The sequence below is a fragment of the Lynx canadensis genome, chromosome E2, assembly GCF_007474595.2.
Source record: "Lynx canadensis isolate LIC74 chromosome E2, mLynCan4.pri.v2, whole genome shotgun sequence".
Classification (NCBI taxonomy): domain Eukaryota; kingdom Metazoa; phylum Chordata; class Mammalia; order Carnivora; family Felidae; genus Lynx; species Lynx canadensis.
In genome coordinates, this window is record NC_044317.1 from 52,813,323 (window position 1) to 52,836,171 (window position 22,849).

General features: G+C 57.6%; 3 protein-coding genes and 1 long non-coding RNA gene across 4 annotated transcripts; 1 reads left to right on the forward strand and 3 right to left on the reverse strand.

The window, feature by feature from the left end:
- Window positions 1-773: 773 nt before the first annotated feature.
- RASIP1 (Ras interacting protein 1) lies at window positions 774-14,041 on the reverse strand. Its single transcript, XM_030298687.1, has 12 exons — window positions 13,758-14,041; window positions 13,412-13,552; window positions 12,074-12,759; window positions 10,242-10,597; window positions 6,955-7,608; window positions 5,721-5,758; window positions 5,341-5,492; window positions 5,118-5,221; window positions 3,328-3,571; window positions 2,949-3,121; window positions 1,767-1,914; window positions 774-1,190 (listed from the first exon to the last, which is right to left on the reverse strand). The coding sequence occupies exons 2-12, from the start codon at window positions 13,546-13,548 to the stop codon at window positions 991-993; spliced, it is 2,892 nt and encodes a 963-aa protein (XP_030154547.1). The 5' UTR covers window positions 13,549-13,552; window positions 13,758-14,041; the 3' UTR covers window positions 774-990.
- LOC116737795 lies at window positions 7,618-11,972 on the forward strand. The gene is made up of 3 exons (XR_004342981.1): window positions 7,618-10,698; window positions 11,034-11,283; window positions 11,661-11,972. It is a non-coding gene; the product is annotated as an uncharacterized LOC116737795 (long non-coding RNA).
- A 94-nt stretch (window positions 14,042-14,135) lies between the features above and the next one.
- Window positions 14,136-17,793, reverse strand: LOC115502879 (izumo sperm-egg fusion protein 1-like). The gene is given in 10 exon segments (XM_030298691.1): window positions 14,136-14,372; window positions 14,600-14,769; window positions 15,068-15,221; window positions 15,473-15,573; window positions 15,763-15,811; window positions 15,813-15,844; window positions 16,190-16,210; window positions 16,482-16,568; window positions 16,950-17,024; window positions 17,458-17,793. Coding segments are annotated over 10 exon segments (1,140 nt in total). The 5' UTR covers window positions 17,693-17,793; the 3' UTR covers window positions 14,136-14,156.
- A 1,086-nt stretch (window positions 17,794-18,879) lies between these two features.
- LOC115502875 (izumo sperm-egg fusion protein 1-like) lies at window positions 18,880-22,365 on the reverse strand. Its single transcript, XM_030298688.1, has 9 exons — window positions 22,131-22,365; window positions 21,685-21,759; window positions 21,255-21,338; window positions 20,974-21,000; window positions 20,540-20,620; window positions 20,255-20,355; window positions 19,849-20,002; window positions 19,297-19,564; window positions 18,880-19,072 (listed from the first exon to the last, which is right to left on the reverse strand). Exons 1-9 carry the CDS (start codon window positions 22,363-22,365, stop codon window positions 18,880-18,882), a joined length of 1,218 nt encoding a protein of 405 aa, XP_030154548.1.
- Between the last annotated feature and the right edge of the window lie 484 nt (window positions 22,366-22,849).

The following is a 22,849-nucleotide window of genomic DNA, read 5'->3' on the forward strand; positions in this document are numbered from 1 at the left end:
GAAGGGGCGGGAGCACGGTCTGGGTGGCACTGGGGGAGGGGCGAACGTCGGGGTTCCCCGAGTCTCTCCCTCCTCCGCGGCCTGGGGCTGTGGGGCTCAGGCGGGGCAGCGGCAGGCGGACTGACAGAAGCAGGTGCCTGGAGAGGGGCGCCGCGTGAGCAGCGGGAGCAGGTGGTCGCGACCCGGCCCTGCGGGCAGGTGCCACCTGTCGCTTATTTTTTCCCTGACGCAGCAGCGGGAGTCGGATTTAGGGGAGTGGAAAGTTCAAACCGGAGCTCCGGACTCCTGGATCTGAGGGAGGAGGGGGCTGGGGATCTGTACGCCTGGGTCCGAGGGAGGAGGGGGTTGGGGCCTGGACTTCTGGATGTGAGGAAGGAGGGAGGCCAGAACCAGGACAAGGGGTGTTGGGATTCGGCAGTGTGACCGACGGGCAGAAATGTCCAGATGATGGCCGGGGGACCCAGACTCCCGGGTCTGAGGGAGAAGAGGGCTGGAGTATGGCCTTTGGGGTCCGAGGGAGAGATGGCTGGTTCCCGCTGGCAGGACCGAGGGCCTGATACCTGGCCGACCCAGCTTCGGGTTCTGTCCTGAAATGCGTTGCGAGGCCCCAGGGCTCCCGGTTTGGATTACAAGCCCCAGGGCAAGCTGAGGCCGTGGCTATAAATACCCCCGGGGCCTCGGCAAGAACTCAACGCTCCAGTCGAGGAACCTGGTGCTCTAATCCGCAGAAAATCATCATCGCCAGCGTTCCCAAGTCTTAACAAGCGAGGCGGTGCCAACACCACAGATACCTTTATTGCTTGCTCCTCGCCCTCACCTCCCAAGCCCGTCTTCCCACTGTCCCATCCTCTACTACCCGAAAACTCAAACTCCCGGCATGCCACGCGGGGGAAAGAACTACAACTCCCAGAGAGCCCTGAGCTCAGGCGGGCTCCAGGGAGCAGAAGCCGAAGAATTTTCAAGGGTCGCGCGCTCGTTGGTTATTGGTCCTCAAGGAGGCGTGGCCACGGGAGGTCCGTGGCGGTGATTGGCCGGCAGTTCCTGCTGCTCAAGATCCCAGAGGAGGCGGCGGAGCCTGCGCAGTTCGCGGTGCAGGGCGTCGTCCGTCACGGGACCCGTGAGGCGCAGGCGCGAGCTGCCCAAGGGCAGGATGAGGGGCGGATGGGAGGAGAAGCTCTCGAAGATGTCCCCTAGGAGACAGAAGAAGACGGCGTCAAATTCTGAAAATGGGCGTGAGGCAGCAGTGTTAGGGAGAGGCTGCGTCACGCCCGAGGGAAGGACAGACTTCAACCAGCAATTCCCGGAGCGGGACCCACTCAAACACGAGTCTTGGGAGTCCCCAAGCATCATGGGAGTTGTAGTTCAGACAAAGAAAGAGAGGCCACCGTTGCCTGGGAAACGGGCGAGGTAGTTGGGTTCTTGGGTCTGAGGAAGGAAGGTCTGGGAACTTAGTTTTACGGATTCCTTCGTGGAGGGGCCTGGAACCCGAGCCCCTGGGTGAGAAGGGTAGGTTGTCGGGGGAAGGGGCTGGGGGCCTGAACCTTGGGGGGGGGGGCGGGGGGGGGGGAAGAGGAGGAGCTGGGGCTTGAAATCCCGTATCCTGGCAGAGGAGGGAGTTGGGGCCCATCACTTATTGGGTCTCGAGGGAGGAAAGGGTTAAGGGTCCAGGATCCTGGGTCAGAAGGAGGAAGGGGCTATGGATTCCTAGGTCCTGAGGCCAGAAAACAGCTGACAGCCCCCGTGCCTCTGTCCCCACCGTGCCTCACCTGTGTCCACAGCGTCTCGCTCTGCAGGGGGAGGGTCCCAGGCAGGTGGTGGCCCACGGCCAGGACCCAGCTGATAGTGGCTGAGCAGATGGTGAAGCTGAGCAGGGGTCAGCGTGGGGTGGTCAGTTCGTAGGCTGCTCCAAGAAGCCTGGTGGGAAGATGAGGTGAGAAGTCGGTGGTCGTTATGGGACAGCTGAGAAAGCCTGAATGGAAGGCCCCCCCTAGAGGGTGCCGATGTAGGGGGTCGGCCGTGATGTCTGTGCCGCCAGATTGTGATTGCGAAGCCAGGCTATCACCAAAGTGATGGTGAGAAAGGGGGTGCTCTCGGCTTTAAAAAAAAAAAAAAAGTGATTTGTGGGGCGCCTGGGTGGCTCAGTCGGTTAAGCTTCCGACTTCGGCTCAGGTCATGATCTCACAGTTTGTGAGTTCGAGCCCCGCGTCGGGCTCTGTGCAGACATAAATGTAAAAGTTTTTAAATAATAAAATTTTAAATAAAGTTTGGATCTACTGAACTGAGATGACAACCAAGTCATCATTGCGGTGGACCCAGATTGCCCGGGTTCAAAAATCCCGGCTTGACTACTCATTACCTCTGGCAAGTCCCTGTGCCTCAGGTTCTTCATCTGTAAATTGGGGGTGGAGGGATTAGGCACCACCCAGTAGGGTTGTTCTGAGGTTTCAGTATGGCAAGATCGTAAAATACTTAGAACACGGCCTGGTGCTTATTAAGCGCTCTGTAAAAGTCTGAGAAATATCAACAAAAGAAATCAAGGAACTTATCCTGCCCGAATCTCAGTTTCCTTGTCTGTAACAAACGGTCAACGAATAACCTATTTCATGAGGCTTAATCAGCACTCAATGAGCAGTGCTTGACAGTGTTTGGTATCTAGTTTACGTTCAGTGAATGTTTTGACTGTCGCGTTCCTTGGTCTCATACCAGACTTTCGGAACCAGCATGACTGAGGGAGGGGGCCTTGGAAACTATTATTCGGAAGTCCCACGGGGATTCAGGTGCACTTTGGACGCTTGGGGCCGGCTTCTAACTGCCAGTGCATCACCCACGGTGTCTGCGCTGGGACTGGGGATAACGTGAGGGCCAAGGGGATGTCAAGGGTGGGCTGAATACAGAGGATGGATGGGGTGGGGGGGTTGGGGAGTCAGAGGTCAGGGATCGGGAATCACCTTGAGCAGGGAGGTGCGGGGCACACAGAGCAGGTTCACAGCTATGGAGAGTTTCCGGAAGAATTCAGTGGCAATGTCGCCCAGCCCGGCCCCCTGCAGCCAGTCCAAGACGAGGTCCAAGTTGGTCCGGATTTGGACAGCTCGGGACCATTGATAGAAAGGTCGGCCTTGACCTGTGGGGAAGGTTAGGAAGGGGAATGGGTGCGTGGACTCTGCCCTCCTGCCTCCCGGACCCTTCTTATTTTTCAGCTCGGGACCTGGAGCTTGCTCTCCAGACTCTCTAAAGGTGAGGCCTGATCCTGTGGTATGTTCTGAACTGACTTGGGTCCCGATGGCTCCCGCCCCTTCCTCCCTGCCCCTTCCCCGATCTGACCCGCACCTCGTTCCATCAGCGAGTTGAGGAGGGACGCATTGGAGAAGAAGAACAAGTAACCGAAAGTCTGAGACACGAGGTCCGGGTGCAGCTCACACTGGCTGGTCAGTTCCAGGGCTGCTTGGAACACGCCCAGGGTGGGTCTCAGCCCCGGAGGCATGGCCGCCAGCTCGGCGCCGGGCCCGGGAAGCTCTGCCCCAGCGGTAAAAGGGTTACTATCCAGGAGAGCAGGCAGTGTTGAATACAGAGTCTAAGAAGATACAGAGATGGAAACAAATGATTGGACTACACCTTCCTGGAAGCTTCCGGGCGGTAGAGCTTCTGGGAATTAGAGCCCATTCTACCTTCAACACCCTAAAGGCCTCTGTGAGCAAATCCCTACTTTCCAGGTGGCTTTCCGGCATGCATCAGGCCTGGGACACCTCAAGCCTTGAAGTTTTTTCGGTGTTTATTTCTTTTTGAGAGAGAGAAAGAGACGGAGCTCAAGTGGGGGAAGGACAGAGAGAGAGGGGCCGACACGGAATCCGAAGCAGGCTCCAGGCTCCGAGCTGTCGGCACAGAGCCCGACGCGGGCCTCGAACTCAAGAACCATGAGATCGGGACCTGAGCTGAAGTCCGACGCTCAGCTGACTGAGCCACCCAGGCGCCCCAGGACTTGTATTTCTCAACACGGACAGCTCGCGGAGGACAAAGGACGCTGAACAAAGAGGCCCCCTTCAGTCAGAGAGTGATTTATCCAGAATTCCCAGAGGAAAGAAAAAGAATAGAGAGTCAGGAAGTGGGAGTAAATGGCAGTGAGCCAGTGGAAAGTGAGATCGGGCCAAGGACAGGAAATGAGGTCAGAGCCGAAGAAGAAACAAAGCCACACGTGGCGGGAATGTACAGGAAGCGAAGCCTTGGAGGAAAGGGCTTCGCAAATCAAGGCTGCTTAAGGAACATCTTGACGTTGACCAGTCCCCAAAGATCCCCGTTCCGTTTACAGACAGGGACTCAGACCCACGGTAAGCCTGAAACCCTGAGAATTCCAAGGAGCAATATCAAGGTCAAGGGTGGCTGGGGGCCTGGGGGAGAAAGCGGGTCCTCAGGACTAGCACTCCAGGCAGAAGGTCTGTGGCTTGGAAAAGGGAGTGAATTCGGAGCTATAGGAAATGAAGTCAGCAAACAGGAAGCGAAGCCTGATTACAGAGGACTTTTAGTTCAAATGACAGTGCCTGACACTATTTGATATCTATCTATCTATCTTCTCTCTATTTTACCAGTCACTGAAGAGTGGACTTAGAAAACAGGAGCTTGAGGGGCACCTGGGGGGGCTCAGTCAGTTGAGCGTCCAACTTCGGCGCAGGTCATGATTTTACGGTTTGTGGGTTCGAGCCCCGTACTGGGCTTTGTGCTGACAGCCTGCTTCGGATTCTGTGTCTCCCTCTCTCTCTCTGGCCATCCCCCACTGGCGCTCTGTGTGTGTGTGTCTCTCTCTCTCAAAAATAAAAACATTTAAAAAAAAGAAAAAGAAAACAGGAGCTTGAGAAAGTGATAAGGGTGATAGGACCAGGTAGTAAAGTTCACTTGTCAAGAGGGGACAGATGCAGAGACAAGAGAAGAAGCCAGAAAGGCGGGAGGTGATGTAGGCTCCCACAGGAAGGGGTATCAGAACAGCAAAGCCCTGGGGTGAACGGAAAGTGATGTCAGAGAAGGGGGAAATCTCACAAGGTCAACTAGGAAGTGACGTCAGAGCAACACGATGTAACGCCAACAGGAAGTGATGTTATGTCAAACAGGCAGCAGGGGACAAGACCAACCTTGGTGAGGTAGTAGACAGACTGCTGGAAGGTACACATGATGACCTCATCCAGGAGGGCCATGGCCTCATCACATAATTCCAAGTCATTGCAGAGCTGTGGGTCTGAGGACAGACCTGGGGGGTAAGAGAGAGAACCAGAGGCTGACAGGCAGGAGCCCCAGTCCCCAAGTAGAGGGAATGACAGGGATCCCAGACAGGCCTGAGCTTGGGTCAGAGCTCACCCTCCTGGTCGGCCTCCTTCTCCATTTCCAGCACCTTCTCCTGTACAAAACTCAGCAGCTCCGTGGTGTTGGCCATCCACAGCATGAGTGGCCGCAGCTCTACGGACACAGCCTCGGGAGTCAAGGGCACCTCGGGGACTCCCTCAGGGTGGCTGGAGAAGGAGAAAAGGACCCATTAACGGGACAGTCCATTATAGTAATGGGGGTGGGGTGATCTCTGCCCAACCCCCACCATAGTGTCCAAACCCCGAGCTCTGGATCTGAGGACAGAGGCCAATCCCCATTTCACAGCTGGAAAAGTTGGGGGCCAAGGAAGAGCCTGCCTGCAGTGCCCCACCCCTGCATCCCTCTATAACCCTTCTTCCCAGAATTTCTCTTACTTCTCTGGCTGGCGGTCTCCGATTTCCTTGATCTTTTCCTGTAGAACAGTAAGCTCAGAATCAAGGCGCGTGGAATTGAGGGAGAGAGACGTGTGAGTTAATACCCTGGTATTTCTGGAAGCACCTTTTTGACACAGCCTCTCCACGCTCAAATGGACCCTAACCCCCAGGTTTCAGAATGGTTTCACCTCTCTGTACCTTTTTTTTTTTTCTTTTTTCTTTTTTAATGTTTATTTTTGAGAGAGAGAGTGTGTGTACGTGTGAGTGGGGGAGGGGAAGGGAGAGAGGAAGACACAGAATCTGAAGCAGGCTCCGGGCTCCCAGCTGTCAGCACAGAGCTGGATGTGGGGCTTGAACTCAGGAACTGTGAGTCAGTTCCTTAACGGGACTCAGTCACTTGACCGACTGAGCCACCCCGGCGTCCGTCGCTCACCTCTCCATACCTTTTAAAACACAAAGCCCTAGGGGCGCCTGGGGGATTCAGTCGGTTGAGCGTCCGACTTCAGCTCAGGTCGCGATCTCACAGTTCCCGTGTTCAAGCCCCACACCCGGCTCTGCGCGGGCAGTGCAGGGCCTGCTTGGGATTCTCTCTCTCTCTCCCCCTCCCCCACTTTTGCGCCCGTGCGCGCGCTCTCTCTCAAAAGAAATAGAATAAACTTACAAAAAGAAAATAAAATACAAAGCCCTATAATTGCCGGCGGTCTACCTCCCTCAGGCCCACTTCTGCTCGAACAGAAGTTTCTTCCTACCGCCCAGGCCCTTCCTCAACCTTCGCTCTGAGAAGCCCTAGCTCCATTGCATGGCGACTTTAACCTCCCCCCCCAAATCCAGAAATCTGGATTTCTCCCAGGTACTTCCATCTGTAGGTCCGATGGCTTTGTCCTCCCTCGCCTCCAAGCACGATCTTGCCCACTACTGTTCAAAGCTTCGGGCCCAACGGGCTGCCCGCCTCACCTCCCACAACGGTCTCTCCTGACTTCTCATCCCAGGAGCTCTCCTCCCCCGGCTCCCAGAATCGTTTCTCCCATTATCCCACTTCCGGCACCGCGGATGCATCCACCACTCCCAGCACCCCGCGAGATCCCTTACTGGAGAGCCCAGGCCCCTCCTAAGCATCAGGGGAGAGGTGGCTTCATCCTGCTCGACTTCCAAACCGGCGGCGGGGGGGGCGACGAGAGGCTGGGGGAAGCCCACGGGGAGCAGACGGGGTTGGACGGCGGTTGGAGGCACTCACCCAGACAGCCTCCTTGATGAGCCGGGCCAGACGGCCCAGCAGGCGCGGCAGGTGGCCCAGCTCCAGTTCCCGGGCTGAATGCTGGACGCACAGCGCCAGCAGCGTGGCCGGCCCCAGCGGTGGTAGGTCCCCGGCGCCGGCCGCTGCTGCGCGCACGATCTCGCCCAGCAGCGCCTCTTCCTCGCGGGGCCGGAAGCGCAGCACCGGCTCGCGGCCATCCAGGTAGGCCGCCAGGGCCTCGCCGCGCTCCTGCAGGCCCCGGCCGCACAGGCGGCAGGAGAAGGCCCAGCCGGGGCCTGGCGGGGAGGCCCCCGGACGGGTGGGCAGCCACGGCGGCCGCGCGGGCCCCGAGCCCCCAGCGCGGGGGTCCTTGTACATGAAGAGGAAGTGCTCGCCCAGCCCCAGCAGGTCGCCAGGGTGCAGCTCGGCCTCGCGCAGCAGGAGGCACCCGTTGTGCGTGACCGGGGCACCCCGGGCCGGGCGCACCATGGCGGGGGGCTCAGGGCCCGCACGCACCGTACAGTGCCGCGGCAGGATGTCGGGGGCATTGAGAAAGGTGTCCACATACGGGGCCGGGGACCCACCACGGGCCGAGGAGTTCCCGCCCCGGCCGAAGACATGCTGCTCCCGCGTCATCACATACACCACGAAGTCCTGGAGGGAAGGTGAAGATACAGGAGAGACACAGCTCCGTGAGGAACGGATGTTTCCAAAGGGGGCCCTTGGCCACAAAGGACTCTCCCATCCACCACCTCGCTTAGAATGAACGCTTTCAAGGAGATCTCCTGGGATCCCCAAAGCCTCAGCAATTGCTTCCCCTAACCATGAGTGGACTCTTCAAAGGCACTTCCTGTGATGGACTGGTCCAGAACACCCATCTGGAAGACTGGCTACGTATAAGGAAACCCCTTTCTTGACGTGAGCTCTGTAATTGCCCTCCCTGAAATTATTGATGTTTCCCAGGAGACATTTCTCCAGGAGACGCCCCCCTCTTCTCACCTCTTCTGAATGGACCCTTTCAAGGAAATCCATTCCCACAATGCACTCTCCCATGATATAGAGCCCAAAGAAGGGGTGCTTCCAAGAGCACCACACCCCCATGACTACAGTGGACTGCCCATTAACTTGCCCCTCAAAGAATGGAACTTTCCAAGGACATCTTTCTCCTGTGAGCCCTCCCATTTCTCTACCCCTGGCCCCATTTGCCAGTCCTTCCACCACCATAATGGGGACTTCCAAAGACATTTCCCCTTCTAATAAGAGCTTCTCTGAATATTTCCAAGACATGGGACGGATATCTTTAAGGAGACTGCCCCTTTGAACAAAGGTTTCTTCCATTATCTCCACCCCATGAACATACACTTCCAGGGAGACCCCCTTTCTACAAAGGACCCTTATTTTCCCCCACCCCATGCTGAACTCACTTCCAAGGAGAAATAGTACTACAATGGACTCACCTACTCCCCCCACTCCCATGATAGAGGATTCCAAAGATACTCTCCTTTCCATCAATGGATGCTTTCAGTATTCTCATCCCAACAAAGAACATCTCCATGGAGCTCTCCATATAGTGGCTCTTCTAGTAACCCCACCTTATTAATAGATGTTTTCAAGGAGACCCTCTTCTTATAATGGAGTGTCCCATTTCATCCACCAAATGAAGAGGTGCATTCCAGAAGACCCCTTCCTAAATGACTCTCCCATCTCCATCCTATAAAAATGGAAGAGCTCAGTCTGGCCCCCTTCCTAAAATAGACTCTCTGTTCTCTATTCACGTTGGGAGAATAGTCATCCTGATATCCATAAATCCTACCCTGAACTCACGCATTACCTTTACCTCATGGATGGACATTTCCAAAGAGACCCCTTCCTACAATGGACTTGTTCATCTGTCTCTAGAAAATGGACCTTTCCAGTATGACCACCTTCCGAAGGTAAAATCTCCTGTTATCCATCCCTGTTTGAAGGAATGGAATGGTCCAAAATACACGAAACCCTTTTCTAAAATTACTTAACCCCAGAAGGGATTCCACAGTGCCCACAATGAACTCCCAGGTTATAGCCACTCATGAATAGATGAGTGCAAATAAATTCCTCCCTAAGAGATTCACCTCTGATTCCTCTTCCCCAGGAAGGAATACTTCCATAGAAGCCTCTTTCTTAGAAAGGAATTTCTCATGAACCCCATTCAAAAGAATGGATGCTCCCAATGTTCCCCCTCTTCCCAAAACAGGCTCTCCTATTCTCCAACCGTGTCTGCAAACCCCTCCCTGTAAGGAACTTGCCCCAGTAAGGAGGAATGAATTCTTCCACGCAAGCCCTTCTCTCAATAGTCTTAACCTCTCACTCATACACACCCACACACAGGCCACCGAACCCAACTGGATCACTCTCTGACGGCACAAATGGGACTATTTGCTGAGCTCCACTACCTTCTAGAGTGGGCTTTCCCATTGATTCCCAGCAGTACCTGTGGAACTTGGCTGTACTGCTGTTACTCAAAGTTGGGCAACACCACAAACATGGCTCCCCCAATCATCGCGCGTGCGCGCGCGCACACACACACGCGCGCACACACACACACACACAAATGAGTCTTTCCAAGAGTACATTGTTTCTATTAATGAAACAATTTCCCACTAACCCACGAATCATTTTCTACTATCTGCTAATCCTTTCTCCCTCTCTGCTGCCTAACACTCAAGCAAAGTTCTATTGTCACCCAAATATAGAAAACAGAAGCATCCCTACCACCTACGCCCCCTAACAAGAGTCACATCATTCCAGTGTAAACCATCACCTTTAAAAAGCGGGTTAGTCCGCTCCTTCCAAGAAAATATACGCTTACCCAGAACAAGATCCCATACGTCAATGAAATCATCTTCCTCCCAAACAAGATGGACACTTCAATTACTCCTCATCAAGAAATAGACGCTTACAAGGAGATCCCTTTTCTGCGATAGGCTCTCACATTCCCCCTTGACAGACAAAGGCAGTGTTTCCCCCCAACATTGCATGAAATGAACCATTCCCCACCTGTTCTTCCAGCAAAATCTTTTTCAGCCATCAACCTCCACGACTTTCACCTCTTCCCCCCATCCCCTGTCTCCCACAATGACCTCTCCTACCCTGGAACCCTACCTTGCTGGGCCCACGCCTTCCCGCAAACCTGAGACTGCCGCGACCCAGGGGATTCTGGGAGTTGTAACTCTGTCGCCCTGCAGACGAAGGAAGGTCGAAGGAAGGCCGGAGCATAGTTGTCTCCGGGGTAGGAGGGGCTGCCTTACCTGAGCGTCCTGGTAGCCCTGGAGCAGCAGGAAGTAGGGACGGTTGCTGGGAGCCTGAATGAGGCACTGGGTCAACTGATCGAAGTCGCCAGGGTCAGCAGGTCCGATTTGGGTGTCGGCTGCCCCCGGGGCCATGCTAAGTGCCTGCTGCCTGCGCTCCTGCTGCCGCCGCCGGCGACCCTGCAGGCTGAGCTCCGACACGCTGCGCCGCAGGGACAGGTTTTCCGAGCGCTCTTTGCCCCCGGGCCCAGCGGGGGGCCCTGACCCGGACCCCGGGCCCGGACTGGCCAGGGCCGCCCCTCCGGACGCCGCCCGGGAGCGATTCTTCTGCGGCCGCCACGAGGGGGCACCCGTGCCTGCGGAGAGACCGAGAGGGATGAGGCAAGAGACTCCAAAGAGCCCGAGACAGGCTCGCAGAGCCGAGATGATAAAGAGACAAAAAATTGACCACAGAGAGGTGAGGCTGCTTCCCACGTTTAGTTGTCTGTATATGCTGTTCCCTGTGCCCGGCACATAGTGGGTGATGGTGAACGGAAGGAACGAACTAGTGATTTGTTTCTCACTAGGCCGCGAAATCTAGGAGGGTGGGAACCTCATCTGTCATGTGCTCACCGTATTCCCCCAGGGCCCTGAATAATGTGTGGCCCACAGTAGGCGCTCAACCAATGCTTTTTGGGGGGGGGGGAAAAAGACAGTGATGGTTGTAATTGCCATTCTTTATTAGGCGACCACTATGTGCCAAGACCTGTGCTAAAACCCTTTTATACATTTTCCGATTTCATCTTCCCCTAGGGTTTTTGCTGAGCGGAACCGACAAAGAACGGATCGGAATCCGAGCCAGAGTTCAGAGCTCAGGAGGTTGACCGCTACACCACTCTGTCTCCCCGATGGGAGGCTCAGAAACAGAAAAGCGTTAGAAGGTTCTGTGAGCAGCCCCTTAGAGCCAGGCTCCATCCCTGCCGGGCCCTGCTCTGCACTTACTATTTCACCAAGGGGACCATCTCCTGTTCCAGGAACGTTTCCTCAAAGGCCAGGCCAGCATGTAAGCCCTTGATGGTGTTACATCTTCATTTCCCATGCGCCACCCTCAAATCTCCCACCCACAGTCTGCAGCCAACCCAGCCTAGATCCACCTGCTCCAAGGTCAGATCCTCTGAAGCTTCGATCTGTTTTTTTAATTATTCTTAAGAGAGGGAGAGCATGAGCAGGGGAAGGGCAGAGAGAAGGAGACACAGAATCTATAGCGGGCTCCAGGCTCCCAGCTGTTAGGACAGAGCCCGACGCCGGGCTCGAGCTCATGGACCGAGCGATCATGAGCCGATCCGAAGTCGGAGGCTTAACCCACTGAGCCACTCAGGCGCTCCTAAAGCTTGGATCATTTTCGGCCCCAAACAAGCCCACCATTTCTTCACTCTCCAGGCTCCTCCCCCTTAGAGGCTTAATCTACGCCGGCCCTGACTCTCGCGAGAGGCCTTCTAGCCACGCGGACGACCACCACCACTCAGCACCTCTGGCTCTGGGGTTACCCTCTTCAGCAGGGACCCCCCACCCCATCACAAGCCCCGCCCATCCACTCTGGCAATAACTCCGGTCTAGCCCCAGCCCCGCCCCCGACCTGACCCTGGGCTTTAGGCTCCTCCCATTCACACCCACCCCCCCCCCTCCCCTTTCTCCCGTGGGCCCCGCCTCCAGCCTACCCTAGGTCTCTCCAGCCCCCTTAGCCAGATCCCGGCCCCCAAGCCACGCCCAGCCTCCCCGCTGGCCCCGCCTCCAGGGCAGGCCCCGCCCCGCCCCCAGGCCCCGCCCCCGCAGTCGGGCCCCCGCCGGCTCACCGTCGCTGTCCGCCGCCCCGAAGGCCTCCTGCTCCAGGCGGCGCGCCTCCTCGCGGCCGCGCAGCTCGAAACGGCGCGCCCAGCCGGGCCGCGCTCGCCACAGCTCCTGCACCAGCAGCGGACGCTCCGAGTCGCCCAGCACGCGCAGGTGCTCCGCCCGCCACTCGCAGCTGCCCACGCCGCCCGCCGCGGGCCGGCCCAGCGCGTCGCACAGCGCGAAGGCGTCCACGCAGCTGCTCTCGCCTGGGCTCCCGCCGGGGCTCCCCGCCAGCCCGTAGCGCTCCAGCGCCTCGGCCACCAGCTCGCGTGCCGTGGAGCGCGCAGTGGCGAGCACGCTCTTGTAGTTGGCGCCCGACGCCAGCCCGGCGCCGAAGATCTTGAGGACCCCCGGGGGTGCCGTGGCGCGGGCGGCCAGCGGGGGCTCGGGGGCCACGCCCGCGGCCAGCTCAGGCAGCTTCTTCTCGCTGGCCCAGCGCTGAGCGCCCCCCGGAGTCCCGGCGCCTCCCGCGCCGCCGGACCCCGTGGCCCCGGTCCCCGAGCCCCGAAAGAGCTGGGAGATGCGCTTGGCGCGGCTCCCGGAGGCTCCGCCGGCCGCCTTGACCGCGCCCACTCGCCGCAGCTCCACGTGCGGCGGCGGCGGGGGCAGCGGCTCGCTGCTGCGGCTCCCCGTGTCCGAGGAAGAAGACCTGGGAAGCCGCCAGGGGAGCGGAGAGGCGGCAAAGAGACCGAGAGAGACAAGCCAGGATGGAGGCCGATGGTAGAAGACGAAGGAAGGAGGTGGGCAGAGACCCAGACGGAGGGATCAGAGACCCGGAGAGTGACAGAGAGACCCATTGAGAGGGGACACAGATCCAGACGGAAAGAGCAAAAGAAACCCAGGGAAAGAGAGGGACAGAGACACAGATAAAGAGGGAGACAGAGACCCACAGAAGGGGGAGAGACGCGAGTGTACAGATACGGAGTTGGGCAGAGGCCAGAGTCAGAGAGAGAGAGAGAGAGAAATAAATGAAGGCGAGTGGCACCTAAGGAAGTTGCAAGAGGTAAGCAGGGAGGGGAGGAAGGAAGGGGAATCAAACCCTTGCCCCTGTATCCCCATCGCCTTGTCCATCCAGCGAGGGCCCCTATCCAGGCCCGGCTCTTCCCCGACCGGACTCTGAGAGCACTGTGGCCCACTGTCTGTCTCCTCCAGCCCGCCACCTCACTTGCCCATTCCGGAAAGGAACTGCAGTCAACGCTCGGAACCCCTGGCCTTACCCGGTGCAGAGACTGCATCAGAAACGAGGACAATTGGGAGGTAGGTGGAGGAGGGACAGGGGCCTGGAGGAGGTGGGCACTCACTTAACAGAGGCGGCGCTAGGCCAGCGGCGTCCCAGCTTGGCCAGCTGCTTCCTGGGAGAATTGATCCACAAGCCCACGGGGAGGTGGAGCTTCCCGAAGCGGGGGCTTCCGCCCTCTTTCCGTTCACCAGATAGCATGGCCCTAAGGACGGATGGGTAAGACCCCAACTCCTGAGGCCCCGAGTAGTGGGGATTGGGATGGAGGGGCCTGGGGCTCAAACTCCCGAGTTTGGGTGGAGGAGAAGGATGGGAGCTAAGCTCCTGGGTGCTGGGATGGGAGATGGGTGGGGACTGGCCACTGGGTCTGAGGGAGGAGGGGTCTGGACTTCAGGGTCCCTGGTTCTTACCCTGCTTCAGGTCCCAACAGCACCCCGGGGCCCTGGCTCCGTTGGCCCTGGTTGCTTCCTGACCCCGCTGTTCCCGTTCAGCCTTTGCCTCTGCCCCGGCTCCCAGCACTGGGTGGGGGACAGGAAAAGGCGAGAGGAAACCCGGCAGGAAGAGCTGGGAGGGGGCGTCCTGTGAGGGGACCGGGCCTGGGGGAGGAGATCTGCGTAGGGCAGGCCCTTCTCTACTCCTTGATTCTGGAATGACATCTCAGCTAGTTGGGCACTGCCTTGACACAGGGAACTGACTTCCCAGTCTCTCCGAGGACAGGAGACCCGCCCCAGAGCTCTCCTCTCGGGAAGCCAAAACTGAGAATCTGACCGGACAAAATGAATCCGATATTTAGGCAACCAGATAAATCTTTATTTAAGCCTTGGTGCTGTGGCCTTTTCTTCGTTCGGTACCTTGGGAAGCTGGGTCTGTGACACCTGGCTCTGTGATAGCTGGGTCTGTGATAGCTGGGTCTGTGACAGCCGACTTTGTGGACCCTGGTCCTCGGGGGCTGCTGCCTTGTCGGTACGGACCCAGGACTTGACCGAATCGATCAGGGCCCCAGACCTAAAGCAAAGTACGCTGGGGAAGGGTGGGGTGCAATCGTGTAAGCAGATTAGGTCCTGAGTGAGGGACACCCCTCCCAGCCTCCCTATATCTGATCCTTTTCTATGACCCAAGCTTCGCCGCCCTGGGTAAGCACGCCCCTCTTTTCTAAGCCCCTCCCCCTAACGCCCCCTCCTACGTTAGGACGTCGGAGACCGCGCCCCTCGCCCCAAGCCCTGCCTTCTCCGGGAGGCGGCTCACGAGGTGGCAAAAAGCCCAGGAGCAGAAACACGAAGCCCCAGATCAGCATCTCGAACAGAAAGCCTCTCAGCACGTCCTTGGGATTCAGACACTCTGACGGCTTGAGGGATCCAAACCGCTGATACTGGGTCCCGGGCTTTGATTTCGGGATCTCCCCAATGACTCTTTTGGGCAACACTGACAGAGGAGAGAGAAGGAGCAGTCCTGGGAGGGCCGGTGGTGGCGGCCCAGGCAAGCTCTGTCCACGCCACCCTTCCCCAGGACCCAGGCCTCCCAGGAGATAAGCACGCCCCTCACTGCCTGAAGCCAGGCCACTGTGAGAGGTGGCCGCACCCTGGGCAGGAAGCCACCCCCCCCTTGGCCTGAAACCACACCCCGACAGAAAGTTAGGCCCCCCAGGTCGCTGGCTGAAGCTGACTGCCCCCCAAACCCAGGACCCTGAGTCCCATACGTCTGTCGACTCCCCAGCTCTGACCTGTGACTTCAAAATGGATGACCGTGGCTGGGCCGGATCGCTCAGTGCCCAACTCGCAGCGGTAGTTACCCGCATCCTCTGGCCTCACCAGTCGCTTGATCAGGGTGGGCCGTTTCCCCTCGGACACCAAGGTCTCAGAATTGCTCCCCCAAACCTAGACCCAAGCTCAAGGGGTCACAGAGGCCTGGGGAATTCAGGGTTTGGGGCAGTACAGGTGTGAGAGCATCACGGGCTCTCAGTGGGGGAGATGGGAGTCCAGGGTCACTGGTAAGGGCATGGGGTCCCCGGGGATGCCTAGAAGTTAAACCTGGTGGGTCATGGGTCATGGGGATTGTGGCAACAAGCTTGTGGATGAGGGGGTCGGCGCTCACACAAGCCTTATGGACTTGGGGTTAAAGGGCCCACCCTGTAAAAGCTGTAATAGGTCAGGCCTTGAGATAATTTATGCCAGTCGAGCTCACAGTCCAGGATCAGGTCTTCCGTTTCATGGACGTTGATTTGGCGCACTGGGGACAGGATTTACGGTGGGACACCTCTTCGAGGTTTCCTGCCCTCCCGCCCGTGCCACCCACTTTGTCTAAGCCCCCCTTTCTGTCTCCACCCTCCGCTCCAGTCCCCGCCCTCTCTAGGCCACGTCTCTCCTCTGGCTCCGCCCCTCTTGCGCCAACCCCTGCGGCTGGCCCCCGCTCTCTCACCCCCACAATCTCTGGATTTTCGACAAGCGTGAAGCTGCTTTTTACAGTTAACTGCACCAGATCAGAAGCTGCAACATTGTACCTGAAGGGACAGGATCCAGGCTGTATTCGCCCTGAGAGGCGAGGCTAAAGGCAGGGCCAAGGTCGGGGGCGGAGGCAGGCGCCTAATCCCTAGAGGTCAGCCCAAGGGGCGGGGCCAGAAGGCAGTCCTCCCTGAAGAGGGGTGTAACCAGTCTCAGGAAAGAGCGCCCAGAGAAGAGGACCCGCGGGCCAGGAAGTCCGCTGTACAGAAGGACTACTGGGGACCAGGAACCTCTCAGACGTGGGGAAGGAAGAACCACCGAGACCCAAAGCCGGAGGAAAAAAGCGGGGTATTCACGGGGCAAGGATGAAGGATAGAAAGCCAGTTCCCGTAATCCGGACTCACCACATTTGTTGGGACAGAAATCTGCCTCAGAAGGAAGAAAAAACAAAACAACAACAAAAAAGGATTATCAGATTCCTGTTGAAGGAGATGAGAGGGGGGAGAAGGAATAGGTTGCGTTTGGGCTCTTGGGATGGAGGGAAGAAGGACACGGATGTCTGGATCTCTGGGTCCCAGGGAGGACGCGGTGGGGAGAAGTGAGAGGCTGGACATAGAAAGCAGGGGCTGGGGACTTAGACCCTGGACCTGTTGGGGGAAGGGGCTGTGGTCCCTGACGGAACCCATCTTCCCCCACCCTTTCTTTGGAACCGAGCGACATAGCCCTGAAAGGCTGCCTTTTCCAGAGTCAACATCCAGGAGAACTCCTTCACGAAAGTGTCATCTGGGAAGGAGCAGGGTGACATAGAGTGCTTCCCTTCCTCCCACCCACCCCAGGAGGAGATGCAGGAAGTTTGCCTCCATGTGAAGAGGCTGGCGTTCCACCTTGGGGCCATCTCAGGGAGGGACAGTGACATTGAGTGACCACTTAACAATGCGGGCCACTGAGCTAAGCGGCGCCTGGCGTGCAGACACTGTTAGGACCCACTTTAGAGGTGACAAACCAGGGAAATTCCTCTCTCAAGGCCACACAGCTAAGGGGTGGCCAGGCCTGAAGCTGAACCAAGGCAGGTGGGCTCCAGAGCCACTACCAGACCCGTCCTCACCAAAAATCATTTTTATACAAGATTCTGGAACCCCTCCCATGGCCCCTGTGTGGATTTACCTGCTACACCACTGTTTCTGATAAGACTCACACTCCTCAGAAAACTTAAGACTGACGTTTCCATTGTGGCCTCGTCTGGAGGGACACAGAGGATGGGGGAGAGGAGTTAGACCTCAGATTCCAAGCCTGAAGGTCTCATTGGCTCAGCTAGTGTCAAAAACTACAATACCCATGAGGCTACTGGGCAAAGCCAGGGCTGTAAATGGATTGCACGCCCGTTGACTTCTGGGAGACGTAGTTTTTTTGTTTTTGTTTTTTGTGTGTGTGGGGGGGGGGGGTTTGTGTGTTTGTTTTTTTTTACAAAATTGCAGGGTAAGGACTAGGGAAATAGCATATTCCTTTGCCCAGGGGAAGGCCTGGAATCGGCATCTCAGTCTTCTCCATTCACGAACCCAGCAGACTCTGCCTCCAGCCGTTGTGTCCCGTCCCTCCCCCGCCCCCAGCAATCCAAGCACCAGACCCCTGCTTTCCCTCCACCCTGGATTCCCACGCTCTACCCTGCCCTCACCGATAACCCCCATAAAGGTATCCTCTAAATATGGCAGGTCCCGGAAATCCCTCACGGTTTCTCTTATCCTTTCCATCACTTGTCTGTGACGCCCGGGGGCGAGGTGGGTAGACAGGTATTCCTTTTCCAAGGCGTCCAGCGCGGCCACGACCCTTGGATCACAAATGACACAGCTCCGGGCCCGAAGCAGGCAGCCGGCTAGCGCCGCCACCAGGAGGGCTGCTTGGGGACCCATTGAGGCCGGAGGGCTCAGCCCGCACAGAACCCCGGGGAGGGTCCTCCCACCCCACTCGGAGGAGGTGATCGCTAAGGGGAAAGAAGCCTATCCCTGAGACGAAGAGCCCCAATTTGCAGGGCTCCCACTTCTCCGTTAGGAAACCGAGGTGTCCGGAGTCCCGAGGCACCCTAGACAGCCGCTGCCCGACCTTGACCTTGAATGTTGTCAAGGTCGAAACCAGGCTGAGGGCTTTTGGAAGGGAGGAGCAGGCCACCGTCTTCCACTCCCAAGACTGAAAATAAGGATGTTGTTGGGGAGAGGGTGACGTTGGTCACGTGATGTGGAGGGCTTTATGACCGGAGCCAGGGTCACCTTTCACCCTGATCTACAAGGAATTCCCACACCCTCCCCCTTCTACGTTACTACCTGGCCCGCCCCACCCCCCCACCCCCCCCCTACCCCCGCCGGACTTCGCTAGAGACGACGCTCCCCGGGAGTTTTCTTGGCCCCGCCCACAAACCCAACTCTGAGTCTGATTGGACGGCAACAAAGGGAGGCTCCGCCTATGGTTCAGGGACAAAGCAGACAGCCCCCTCTCAGACTAGAAAGTTCATCTGGTCCCCCCAGACTAGGCCCTCAGTGGTGGGGTTGCCGTGCTGGGGGCTGGGGTGAACTCGCACGTCTGGGTGGAGGAGAAGGATGGGAGCCTAGCTCATGGGTGCTGGGATGGAAGACTGCTGGAGACGGGCTCTTGGGTGTGGACCCCCGGATGCCTGGGTCTTCCCCTGCCTCAGGTCCCAACAGCACCCCGGAACCCTGGCTCCCTTGGCCCTGGTGGCTTCCTGACCCCACTGTTCCTGTCAGGCTTTGCCCCAGCTCCCAGCACTGGCTGCAGGACAGGAAAAGGCAAGAGGAAACCCATGGTAAATGTGGGGACAGGGCTCCTTGGAGAGGACCGGACCTGGGTGGGGGTGGGGAGAATTCGGTAGGACTGGTCCTTCCCCACTTCTTAATTCTGGAACTACCTCTCAGCCAGTGAGGCCCTGCCACGACGAAGGGACACGGTTCCCGGTCTCTCTTTCTAGGACAGGAGACCAGCCCAGACCTCTCCTCTGGGGAAACCAAAACCGAGGATCAGACTTGAGGAAATGAACCTGATGTAGAGACAACCAGATAAATCTTTATTTGCGCCTTGGTACTGTGGCCTATTCCTTCGGAAGTTTCTCAGCTTTTAGAACCTGGGTTTCTGAGAGCGGACTCTGTGACAGCTGGTCATGTGACAGCTGGCTCTGTGACAGCCAACTCTGTGGAAGCTGGTCCTGTGGAGCCGCTGCCTTGTCGGTGCGGAATCTGGACTTTATGGGATCGATCACCATCCCAGACCGAAAGCAAAGTACGCTGGGGGACGGTAGGGTGCAAAGTGGGGTAACAGATTAGGTCCTGACTGAGGGACACCCCTCCCACCCTCCCTGTATTTGATCCTTTTCTAGCAATGACCCAAGCTTCGCCCATGTGGGTGAGCCCCTCCCAGTTTTCTAAACCCCACAAGACCCCTCCCACATTAGGAAGGTGGGGACCCCGCCCCTCACCCCAAGGCCTGCCTTCTTCCGTGGTTGGCTCACCCAGTGAAAAATCCTATGATCAGCAGGAAAAAGCACCAGAGAAGCAGTCCTATCAGACGGCCGGTCTGCACATTTTCGTGCTTTGAACACTCTGAGGGCACGACGGTTGGGGAAAGGTCATCCCAGATTTCCTCCTCGGCCTCGGTTCTAATGGCTGGTGACTGCGTTCTAATGGTTGGTGACTGGGTTCCGATGGTTGATGACTGGGTTACAATGGTTGCAGACTTGGAAGATGTCACCATCACCGAGATGATTTTCCGAGGCAACACTGATAGAGAAGAGGAAAAGAACGGACCTGAGAGGGTCCCAAGGGCCCGTCCTGACCCAGGCAAGCTCTCGCCACGTCAACCGTCCCCGACACCCAGGCCTTCCAGGAGATACTCCCAGCCCTAACTGCAGAAAGCAGGTCAAGGTGGCATGGGGCCACACCCAGGCCAGGAAGCCACACCCCCGTGGCCTGAAACCACACTCTGACAGGAAGTTTTAATCCAACTGAATCCCCCACTTCGTTTTAAGGAAACTGAGTCCCACACTTCTGTCAACAGCACTGACCTGTGACTTCAAAACGGATGGCCGAGAATAGGCTCACTCCCGGAGTGCCCAACGCGCAGCGGTAGGTACCTGCATCCGCGGGCCTCACCAGTTGCTTGGTCAGGGTGGGCCATTTCCCCATGTACAACAAGCTGTCAGCTTTGCTCCCCCAAACCTAGACCCAAAGCTCAAGGGGTCACAGAGGCCTGGGGAATTCAGGGTTTGGGGGAAGTACAGGGGCGAGAGCATCACGAGACCTCAGGGGAGAGATGGGGGTCCAGGGTATACCGGTAAGGGCGTGGGGTCGCCGGGGATCCGTAGACGGCAAGCCGGGTAGGTCATGGGTCACAGGGATTGTGGGAACAAGCCTGTGGCTACAGGAGTCGGGGGCTCACAACCCTAATGGACTTGGGGTTGAAGGGCCCACCCTGTAAAAGCTGTAACCGGTCGCGCCTGTAGCAATTTTATGCCAGTCGAGCTCACAGTCCAGGACCAGGTCTTCCTTTTCATGGACGTTGATTTGGCGCACTGGGGACGAGGGTAATGGTGGGGTGCTTCCTCGTGCTTCCAGGCTCTCCATCAACTCCCTCCAACCGGGTCTAAGCCCTTCTTTGCTAACAGGCCAGGTTCAGTCTCCGCCCTGTCAAGACTCCCTCTCTCCTGGCCCCGCCCCTCCCGCGCCAACCCCTCCCGCTGGCGCCAGCCCTCTCACCTCCACAATCTGTGGACTTTCGACAAGGGTACGTGTGCAGCAGGCAAGAATCGCACCACCTCAGAAGCCGCAACAATACACCTGAAGGGGCATGAACGAGGCTGTAATTCGCCCCAAGAAAAGGGGCTCCACGGAGAGGGCAGGGCCAAGGTCGGGGGCGGAGTCAGGCCCCTAATCCCTAGAGCTCAGCCCAAGGGGCGGGGCTAGAAGGCAGTCCTCCCTGAAGAGGGCTGTAACCAGTCTCAGGAAAGAGCGCCCAGAGAAGAGGACCCGCGGGCCAGGAAGTCCGCTGTGCAGAAGGACTACTGGGGACCAGGAACCTCTCAGACGTGGGGAAGGAAGAACCACCGAGACCCAAAGCCGGAGGAGAAAGGCTGGGTATTCACGGGGCAAGGAAGAAGGATAGAAAACCAGTTCCCATAATCTGGACTCACCACATTTGTTGGGACAAGAATCCTCACCTGGAGAAAAGAATGAAATGATAATCAGATTTCAAAGGTTAAGGACACCAGAGAGGGGGCCAGGGAATAGGTGGGGGTTGGGCTCTTGGGTTGGAGGGAGGAAGGACCCGGGTGCCTGGAGCTCTGGGTCCAAGGGAGGGCGCGGTCGGGAGAGGCGAGGGGCTGGACGTAGAGAAGCAGGGGGCTGGGGGCAGAGACCCTGGGACTGGTGGAGGAAGGGGCTGTGGTCCCTGACGGAGCCCATCTTCCCTCACCTCCGTGAAACCGAGCGACATTGCGCCGAAACGTTTCCTTTTCCCGAGTCAACATCGCGGAGAACTCCTTCACGAAAGTGTCATCTGGGAAGAAGCAGGGTGACAGGGAGTGCGAGCCCTCCGCTCCCCACCCCAGGAGTGAGGTACAGGAAGTTTCCTCTTTTCCTCTGTCTGAAGGGCATGCCAATTCCCGTTGGGGACTTCTCAGGGAGCCACAATGAAATTGAATGACCACTTAACCATGCCGGCCACTGAGCTAAGCGAGGGCTGGTGTCCAGGCACCGTTAGGATCCATTTTAGACGTGGAAAACTTCCTTCCCGCAAAGCCACCCAGCTAGGGGATGACTGGGCAGGTATTTGAAGCTAGGCAGGTTGACTCCAGAGCCAAAGATTCTGGAGCTTCTCCCCCCGCCCATCTGTGTGCATTTACCTCTTAAACCACGGTTTGTGATAAGTTTCACACTCCTCAGAAAACTCGACGCTGCCATTTTCATTGTGGCCTCATCTGGAGGGGAACAGGGGATGCGGGGAGGGGAGCTCTAACCTCAGATTCCAAGCCTTAAGCTCTCTTGGCTCAGCTAGTGATACAAACTACAATACCCATGTAGCTCCTGGGCAAGGATGGGGCTGTAAAGCGATTGCCCGCCCGTTGCCTGCTGGGAGTTGTAGTTTTTATCCAAAAATGGCAAGGTAAGGCGTAGGGAAAGTGAATTCCTAGCCCTGGCAAGGCCTGGATTCTGCATCCTTCTCCACGCTGGAACCCAGTAGACTCTGCCTTCAGCCTTTCCCTCCCGTCGCCCCCTGCCCCTAGCAATTCTAACACTAGACCCCTCCTTTCCCAGGACCCAGGGTTCCCACGCTCTGCCGTGCCCTCACCGACAGCCCCATTTAAGGTAGACTGTATATCTGGCAGGTCCTTGAAATTGTCGACGGTCTCTCTTATCTTTTCCATCACTTCTCTGTGCCGCCCGGGGGCAAGGTGGGTTCGCAGGTATTCTTTTTCCAAGGCGTCCAACTGCTTCCCAACCCTCTCATCACACGTGATACAGCTCCGGGCAGGAAGCAGGCAGCCGGCTAGCGCCGCCACCAGGAGGGCAACTTGGGGACCCATTTCCCCAGAGCGCTCAGCCCCAGCAGAACCCACCAGGACCATCTGGACTTTATGGGGAGGGTCCGCCCACCCCACACGGAGGAGGAAGTGATCGCTAGAAAGTGATCGCTAAAGGGAAAGAACCCTTTCCCCGAGACAAGACCCCCAATTTGTTGGGCTCCCACTTCTCGGTTAGGAAACCGAGGAGTCCGGAGTCCCGATGCACCCTGAACAGCCGCTCTCCGACCTTGAGCTTGAAGGTTGTACCCTCGAGTACAGGTAGGGTTCACTGAATAGCGGAATCCAGGCTGAGGGCATTTAGAGGGACGAGCCGGCCACCTCCCTCCAGTCTATTTTGCCATGAATCATATTGAGGATGTTGTTGGAGCCAGGGTGAGGTTGGTCACGTGACGTGGAGAACTTTATGACTGGAGTCAGGCTCGAGGATCGCCTCAATGTACAATGGAATCCCACAGCCGCCGCCTTCTACCTGCCTACGCTGGGC